This window comes from Bemisia tabaci, chromosome 1, assembly GCF_918797505.1.
Source record: "Bemisia tabaci chromosome 1, PGI_BMITA_v3".
In the NCBI taxonomy this organism is placed as follows: Eukaryota; Metazoa; Arthropoda; class Insecta; order Hemiptera; family Aleyrodidae; genus Bemisia; species Bemisia tabaci.
In genome coordinates, this window is record NC_092793.1 from 31,563,507 (window position 1) to 31,573,041 (window position 9,535).

At 39.1% G+C, this 9,535-nt stretch overlaps 1 protein-coding gene across 5 annotated transcripts in view; it reads left to right on the top strand.

The window, feature by feature from the left end:
- The window catches only part of LOC109041068 (uncharacterized), a 70,702-nt gene that overhangs the window by 35,769 nt on the left and 25,398 nt on the right, over nt 1-9,535 (top strand). Inside the window, exon 4 of one of the 5 annotated variants that reach the window (XM_019057231.2) lies at nt 231-1,367. The exons of 3 other annotated variants lie outside the window; for them this stretch is intronic. In XM_019057231.2, coding sequence (XP_018912776.2) covers nt 231-493 — 263 coding nt within the window. In that variant the 3' untranslated portion in view covers nt 494-1,367. Of the gene's footprint in view, nt 1-230; nt 1,368-1,979; nt 3,519-9,535 lie in introns of those variants that run through there. One more of the 5 variants, XM_019057233.2, reaches the window with a different exon arrangement.

Sequence of the window (9,535 nt, forward strand, 5' to 3'; positions counted from 1 at the left end):
TTCAAGATAATTTATTTTTAACTCTCCTTAAGCATAAACATTTTATTGGAGAAAATTTGGCCACTCTCGACTGTTCATGCAACGTTTTTCTCAAAGGTTTTTTCTTTCTTTTAGCACGACAGTACTAGTTTCTTTTAGTACTCGGCTCCTTTGCCAGGGGAAAGGGTGTGAATTTTTGGAAGTGCGATTGGCCTGTTGCCTCTGTCTAACGCAATGTGGTACCGTTTCAGAGGTGTTTTTCGGATCTTGGAGTTTGGCGGTCGGACAGGGCGGGGGCCAAAGACGTTCACGGTACAATGACTCGGATAATAATCAGTTCCAGTGTTGCCAGTGTGGGCGCAAGTACCGCTACGCGATGACCCTGCGGAGACACCTGCAATACGAGTGTGGAAAGAACCCCCAGTTCGAGTGCTCGCTCTGCCCCTACAAGACCAAGCGCAAGTGCAACCTCAAAACCCACCTCATCGTCAAACACGACACCAGGGACTCGTAGCCGAATCAGCTTTGAAAATTTAGCTAATGGGAACGAAACCAAATAAAGCCAAATCCAGCCACAAAGTAGCTAAAGTTGGGCTCAAGTAGGCTAAGCAACTAAAGTAACTGCATGGCAAAGCGTACAGTATCACGTAAAAATGAAGGCGCTAGTTAAGTTGGGCTCTAGTTGGCTAGGCAACTAAAGTAACTGCATGGGAAAGCGTGCAGTATCACGGAAAAATGAAGGCGCCCGAATCCGACATCGTGCATCCTTCGTTGTGTCGATATAAGTTGCCGCAATTTGTCAAGGGATTTCGCAAAAACGCCGTGTACAAACGGCCGTCCATTACTGCGATTGCCTGAAACATGCATCTTTTGACACCCCCCCCCCTCTCCCCCCTTCGTTTTTATCGGGAAGTACTTAAGTTATGAATATTGTAAATACTCTCGAAATTTCCAATTATGATTGAACAATCCACCCGAGTCTACTTATAGAATTTCGGGGGAAGGGTCTTTTCATAATTCATCGACAAAGTATCAATTCAGTACATAAAAATCTGATTTTAAATGTACAATCGTGGGTTATAACTGCGAATATTTTTTGATACATCGATGTATTTAAAGTATTCAATTTAATTTGTTAGGTTTCTACTGATCGTAGTCGGTCAACCGTACACAAGTCGTATTCATTGTCAACGCACGTACAATTCTTGCAATGTAATCCTCAACATTTCCAAACGAGCCTGTTGGCGTAATTGTGATCCTACCAAATTTAATTTTATGTTGTATATATGAAGTCTGTTTTTGTAATTCTTTTGTTTATTCATTTGTGTATTCGTGAACATTTTTACAATGGATTCAATTTTCGGAATAAAGTTGTTTTGAAAAGAAAAGTTTTACAGGTTCCAATGATTTCCATCGGCTTTTGATCTTTCTTCAATCGATTTTCAAAGCTTGAATCTGTCGGTATTTTTAGTTTTCTATCTTAACTGTGGACATCAATAATATTCAGTCCCATAAACGCAGCCTCCGTGAATTCTAAAAATTCTGATTTTAACGATCGCCTAACCTGACCTGTATAGTCTATTCCAATGCTCAAACGGACATCAAACTTCACACTTTGAATTAAAGCTTCAATCTGTGTTGGGTGAAAAGGCGTTCCTTACGGTCTTCGGCCGTTGAGTTAGGCAAAGAACCTTCCAGGAACAGGAAAAATTTAATGCCTGTTTCGTCTGATCTCCAGTGGCGTGGCGTGCTTTGCGATCTATCGATATTTCCCCATTTGTAGCTGTGGTAAATAATCGATTATTAAGGTGTTCGCTGCGAACACTCTGTCTATCGATCCTTTTCCATAGGTTTATGTCACCGATCAATCGATATATCGCAAAGCACGCCACGCCACTGCTGATCTCGCTCTAGTACATTAGTCTTCCCTTCTTAGTAAAAGCCAGATAGCCACCCCTGCTCAGCGACCAATTATAACGGGTTTTGTTTGCATTTTGCAGAAATCTACGCTAATTTTTTCGGTGAGCCACAGATTCATTTGGCCGAGGAGTATCACTGCCCGAAATGCGGTCGAATTTACAAATACCAACTGACACTGAACCGGCACTTGAGGTACGAGTGCGGCAAGTCACCTCAGTTCAAGTGCCCCCGTTGCCCGTATAGCTCCAAACAAAAAGGCAACCTGAAAACTCATATGCGCTCGAAACATTCGATGACGATTTGATGACATTGTATTTTCCCCCGCTTGCATGGATAGGCCGATCGGCCACAAATGTGTATCAACCTTTTCTTAACGACTCCCTCAGTGGACCACTGTGCTGTTACTGTACTGCGCTAAGGAAAAACACCGTATGAATCTTCAGGCGTTGCCAATTTCCCTTGGTAAATCACGAATTTTCGGGGAAATTTGTGAATTTTTTTCTTCCAATTTTTCAGATAATCTTGCTCGCAACTTTACTGAAAATCCCTGAAAATTTCAAGGACAAATATTACTAACTTTCCTCAAAAATACACATTTTATCGGGGGAAGTTTGGCAACTCTCGAATGTTCATACGGCATTTTTCCTTAGCACGGCAGTGCATACAAGGTACGAATTCATGCATTATGGTATATGTCTCCTCCTCAAAATTCCACGTGAAATGCAAATAATTGAAATTTACTTCCAACCAAGATACTATCGTTTTTAGTCAACGCTGGTTACAGCACATTTGAATTTCCCGCTCTTAAGAAAACCAGAATCTACTTGAATCAAATGGGCACCATGATGGTTTTGGCAGGCTTCTCAATTAGCAGTGTACCTTCCCCTCCCTGTGATGTTCCAAGTGTGAAAAATGTGCAGTAGCTATAAGCCGAAGCACCGAAATTGAGATAGCCATTTTTCATGCCCCAAAAACTGCTACGGTAGTACGTTTAGGGTACGATTTAACTCTAGTAGATAATGTTTTTTTTTTCCTTCTTTTTTGGTGGGAAGTTCAAATTGATGCATCGAAAATCGTTAATATCTTGTTAAGGCGCTACTTTTAGCTATTATCATTGAACAAATCGTGTTCTGCATGAAATTTTGATGAGGAATCGTGCATTATATAGCTTAAGTTCGCATTTTGTCCAGTGGTCCGTTCTGACCGATGAAGATTTTACTTTCAGCCGAGTGTCTGTCGAAAATGAAGTTCGCAGATATCAAAGTTTATGTACTTAATTAAATTTTAATTCCCCCTCCTTTTGCGATTATTTGTATTTCGTTGAAAGCTATAACATATAGAGTGACAAGCTTTTCACAAAAGCTCTTCTCAACATAGATTCCGCAGAATTATTTTCATAAGTGCCTAAAATGTGTTTAGTTTTGAGGATATTTCTAATTTCCTCAAATAAAACAAATCTCCCCAGTGTCCAATTCTCATGATGCCAAGTCGTTTGCAACTCTCGCTTGCAAGTTAATTGTAATTTGTTCCTTTGTTCCTTGTTTCCGAGTCAGTGTTGAATCAGTATTTTCGCTGTAACGATATAATTTAAATAAAGATAACTTATTTTAAAAGATTCACTGGTGATCTAATTATTTCATTCCTTTTATTTTCGCGTAAATGTCGATGTGTAGCATTTTCTGGTGCGTTACTGTATCCTCCCCGAAAATTTCATCGATGGACACGTTTGGAAAAATTCAGTTGGGTAAATTTCGAGGTTGGAACAGTTGGGAAAATTGCGATCATCAACCCATCTTGGTCTTAAATCCATTGTTTCAAAACACTATCGGGTGTATGCCATCCACCCACACCTACATGGTGTGTTGATTCTTACACTCCAAATGTACTGAAGGTACACTTTGAAGGTATTACATTTTAAAGGTACACACATTGAAGGAACGATACGATTGTGGAGCTGAACGTTCAGTGTACCATATCGATCGAATTTTTCGGTTTGTCAAACCTAGCTTTCGATCGTTCGAGCCGATCATTGGATCCAACTGATTAATCGAACTGAATTATTTGATCTATATGGAACATCGAATATTAAGCTCATACAATCGAACTTTTTTCAGTCAAAATGGTGTTCACGAACTTTTGAGAATGCTAAGTTGAAGTGATTACGGCGCAAAATGAGAGGGGAAAAAAGAACTCTCTAACCAGATTGTTTTCTTTGCAGGCAACCTTCTGAGACCTTATTCGCGCAGTTCTGTTTTCAATAGATTCGAGTGTAGGAATTGTGGCCGAAGATATCGACACCTGATGACTCTGAAAAGGCACCTTCGCTACGAATGCGGCAAAGAACCTCAATTCCAATGCCCTTACTGTCCCATGAAAATGAAGCACAAAACCAATATCGTCCAACACTGTCGTTCCAAGCACGGGGTTTTCGAGCTCCCATTTTGACTCCATGCTGTCTTCGAGCGCTGTTTATTGTCTGCTTCCTGTATTTTTTTCTTTCATCTATGGGTCAGTTGCGCTGAACGAGAATCGCACTTTGATATAGTAGAACTTCGCGGATCAGCAAATGACACAACTTCAAGTCTTTACGCGTACATTTTTGCTGGACATCGCCCAAGTAACTTCTTCTTCAACGGCGGTACGCACCGCACCATGATCTTACCACTAGGTTTTACGTATATTATTGATGTGCATTACCAATCGATGGTGGTAGAATCCATGGTATATGTGCCTATAAGATTTGACTAATTTGACCATTAAAATAAGATGTCTTGTTTAGCGCAACCAGCCTATTCTTCCAGGGGGACTTCAGCTCAATTACGTTATCCATTTTGAGTCGCTACCTATATTCGTCACTACAAGCCGTAATCGAGACCTCTTAGAGTACTTTTTTTACTCCGGGGAATGTGCAAATTGTTGGATTTTAGAACGTAAGTTAAATTTAGTGGGCCGTCGCACGAATACTCTCGAAAGATTTGTGAACCAACTTTTACTCCGATACTCATATTCATCTATGTGCACAATCATCATTGGATGCTCGCCTTCCCCGCAAACCCTTTATTACTTGTTGATCCAAAACTCAGAAAGTCGGACCAATTTATTTTTAGTATCCTCTTTTTGCCTCTTTCCGTCTCTTTATTACGGTGTTAGTCTGATTTTAATTTGGCTGTCTAGAAAATCCAAAATAATTTCATAAAGAAAATACAGATTTTTTTCATTCCCTTGAATTTTCAATCCCTTGTATAATTCTCTTTTGACTGAAATGCATCCCGAGTCCTATGCTTAAGTAATCGGATTCACAGATTTTTTGAAGCAAAATAAAATGTTTTGTTACCCACATGTCTTCTATCACCAAATCTCCATCCGGATTTTTAATCCTTTTTGATGGCTTCCACCTACTTTAAAGTTCCGCCGTGGTCAACTTTGACATTATGGCGGATGAATCTAATACTCTACTCCCTCATGTCTATGTTTATTTTTGAAACCTTTTAATTATCTCTTTTGCCCATAGTGCATTTTTGTTTTGAATCGGTAGAATTTTGTAACATATGCACAAATATTACCTTATTCTTGGGATATCTCTAAGGAGCGCTCGTTGTGGTAATATTTTGAACGATAAGTGACATTTTCAGCACAAATGCATTTTTCTCGTTTTATTTTTACATTTATTTATATTTAATTTATTTTTGCCTGGCCAAATCATTACTGTTTTAAAGACACAGAACATTTTCATTCCTACTTAATCATTTCCAATTGTTTGATCTTTAACGATGAATGTTCTTTATATTTATTTTCATTCGATTGTTTTCCAGTGTTAGTTATTTTTTCTACTTGTTATTTGAATGATGTACTCATTATTTGTTTATTTATTATTATGTCAAAGATAGCTTATCTTTGAAACAATAAATTCACATTTCACATTTCTCAGACTTTTATATCTTCACTTATTTTTCTTCTTAAGGGGGATCTTACTTTTGACGGAAATTCTTCAGGAAGGCGATCCCGAGTGATCCAAACTTTTATACAATTGAATAATATTCAGGGGATTTGTTTGGGCATGATTTTATAAGGTTGCCCTCGTATATTCTCCCATATCTTCGTTAGCGAGTAATGTCTTTTGCTGGTAGTGTAAATACCGACACAATTTTGTCAAGCAGTTATTAAACGAAAAGGAAGGGGGGATGGGATGACTTCGCAAGCACCATTTTCTGCAAATTTTAGAATCTACGTGTCTACTCGTGGTCACACTATTTATACCGCGGATAACTTGCACTTCCTAATTTATGAATGTATGGGATTTTAAATCTACAAAGCCTCTTTCTCTCATAATATAGAGTATAGTTTCGCGTTTTAGGAAATGTAACCCAAGTGGATACGAATTAGCTTCTTTATCCCGCAAAATAATATCCTATACTTAGAAAAGAAGAAAGAGGAAAAATTCATTTTAAGTAACACTTTTTTGGTGCTACATTGGGTCCCAAATACTTATTAAGTTTTACCCTCTCTCCGAAATAAATGCCACGTCTAAAGAACATTCGTCCTGTCACCCTCGGGTTGAATGTCATCAAGTATATAGTCAAATTCAATATTTTAACAAAGTTGTGACCTGAATTATCCGACAAAATTTTTGCATCAAATTTACCAAATTTGAGCCAATGATTTTGCCATTTCCGTCATATTTGACCAAAATTACACCCAAGAACAATACTTGACTGTTATATTACACTTTCTACGTTATCATGCTTTCATCAGTCATGAGGTTCGGAAATCGAGTCAGCAAGTTATCATAGATTATCCAAATTTTTCGGTATCCGATACCCCCGACAGTCATCAATGGGGTCAGCACAGTCAGTGGCGAGGCGTGAACCATCGACTATCGATATTATCCCGTTTGAAGTTATGGTACAGAATCAATCCTTAAGGTGTCGGTTTCAAACACCCTGAACATCGATCCTTTTCAATGTATGACAGATCTATCGATTCATCGCTAAGTACGACACGCCATTGGACATAATCGAAAGCCTTGGATTCTGAATGTGCAAAGCCACTGTAATCTTGATGGCTCTCATTGAAATCTTCGCGGCAGCTAAGTGTCAACATTTTCCGGATTTTGCGAACTTCGATTCTCTTTCAATGTGAACTGCGATTCGTGTCTTTCCTCCTTTAGGACTCCCCCGTTTAAAGACATTACTCGCTAACGCAACCTCCCCCTCGTGACGACTCCTCACACACTTCTTGTCGATCGAATCATCGGGTTTTGACGCAATCCAGTATCCAGTGAAAGAGAACGGTAACTCCGGAAAATGTTGCTCCTTTGCGCCAAATGATTTCTTACTGGCGCTCTTTGAAGCGCGGTTCGGGCAAATAAAGGAAGACGTTACGCATCGCATCGGGTTGATCATTGAAATTGATAGACACAGCTGTAGATAAAGAGGATGACTGGAAAATGGAGGGACCCGATTAGTTGAAACGGGTGGTTGTCATAGACCAATGAGGAGATGCATAGACTAGCTGTGGGATCGCTCGCATTTTGCCGTAAGTTCGTCTATTACTTGCCTCTTATGTCCATTTGCAGTCACCCGCTTCCATCAACAGGATTCCTCCATGTTAGTCTATACTTACCTCCGATATCCGTAGCAGCCATTCGTGGCAAATTTCCACGATATCAACGTTTTTTCTGCTGTGTCCATATTACTTGGTATACCATTATCTTTAGCGTATTCTCGGATGGCCATTGAGTTACGACGGTCATAACCTCATATTGATGTTTCATGATGTTTTTGAAGAAAAAGTCTCATGAGCGTCATGGACTTTTTTCTAAACCACCGACTCCTCCCATTTTAAGCCTCTGTATTTTTATGACGTCACCTCCTGTTCTCCCAACAAATCCTATGCATGCATAGATTAATATTCCTTTTCTTCTCTTGAAGTTTAACTCATAGTAAGCACTTGTTTTTCGGTTTTATTTTTCGGTGGTGTTTTGTATAGTTTTAAATTTAATGGTTTCTAAGTTTAATTAAGATGGTTCTGGGTTTCGTCCGAAGTGATTTCACCGTGTTGAACCGGGTGCCTCCCATTGGCGGAGCCAGCAAATTGGCAACATTGCTTTTCTCCATTAAACCTATGGAAATGTATCGATTCTTAGTTAATTCTTGAAGGGGCCAGTTGCTCCAACAAGAATCGATTATTTAGCATTGGTTTAAATGGAGGAAATTCGATGTTGCCAAACTGCTGGATCCACCTCTGGCTGCCTCCTAATGAAGGTTGCTTTTCAAATGGTTCATTTTCTTACGAGTTGCTTGCCTAGTTGACTTAGAAACAAATTATTGCTTTCCAAGGGCTCCTTTCTTGTTTCAAGCACCAATAGTTTCTAGGAAGTTAGCCTTTCTAAGGTGAAGGATTGCTATTTTTAAGACATATCTAGGATTTTTTGGCGTCGCATTTTCTACCACAGCTCAACACTGAGTTTTTAAAACACTCACATCCAGTTACAAATTCACCCATTTGATGAGTTACTTAAATTAAGGCAAGTTTCAATGGCCTTACAAATGTGCCTTTCCCTCTAGTAATGAAGGCCGAAAATGTCCCAATTTTGTAAAAAGAAGGAGTTGAAGAAGAACAAAAAGAGAAAACAAGTTCATTGTAAGCTCATGAAATCGGAGCATGTTACAAGAGAAAATGAAAACAGTAGTGCGAATACTTTCGCTTAAAGTATCAAAAACGTAGAGCGATCGGTGACTCATCATCATGTCTATTAAACGAGGCACAAATCTTTGCAAAGGGTCATGCCAGTGCTAATGCACGTATTGTTGTAATTGCAGGGCGGAAAAAGTCCCACTTCTCTGTCATTTTTATCAATGGGAACCTTGAAAGTCACAGATTCTTTCTTTATTATATTATATTTTCCGGAGGATGTGCGCATGTATGGCATATTGTCAAGAGCAACCTGACTCCAGGCCCATTCCAACGCTCTTTTTGACTTATTTCATAAAATGTCTCAGACTGTGAATTTTTTGTAAAATATGAAACGTTCGTTTCAGGGGTCAGGCTTGCCGACCGCATCAAAAAGTTTCTACTGATGCCACCATTCATTTTATGAAATTCGGAAATAACCGGAAATATTGCGCGTGAAATTTCATATTATTTTGTCACTCGACACTTGCGCGAACTTGAGGCGGAAAATCTAGTTTCAAGTTTGGAAAAGTTAAGATTTTTCATCCTTAGTTGTATTTTTTCTTGATTACTCTAGATTTTTAACGATGCAAGGAAGGGTAAAATAACTAAAGTTGCATATAACTTGTCAAAAAGCGTTCAGACGCTTCCCGTTCTGGACGGCGCACAGTGGGTCCAGTCAATTAGAGAGGTCGGACATGAAATTGTTGACAAAAACTGCAAATTTTGATGTTTACTTCGGCACATTTTAAATTTTAAGGGGTGTTTCTAGAAGAAAATTTCACGAGGAAACCAATGAAACCACTTTTAGAATCTCAAAGTTTTGTATAAACAGAGTTATAAGCTTTTAAAGTTTCCAAATTTTGTCTGACCTCTCCTATTAACTCGATCCACCGTGCGGCGGCGGCGCACAGATTATTTTAGGGAATTTTTCCGATTTTTCTACTCATCCCTCCCTTGCCAG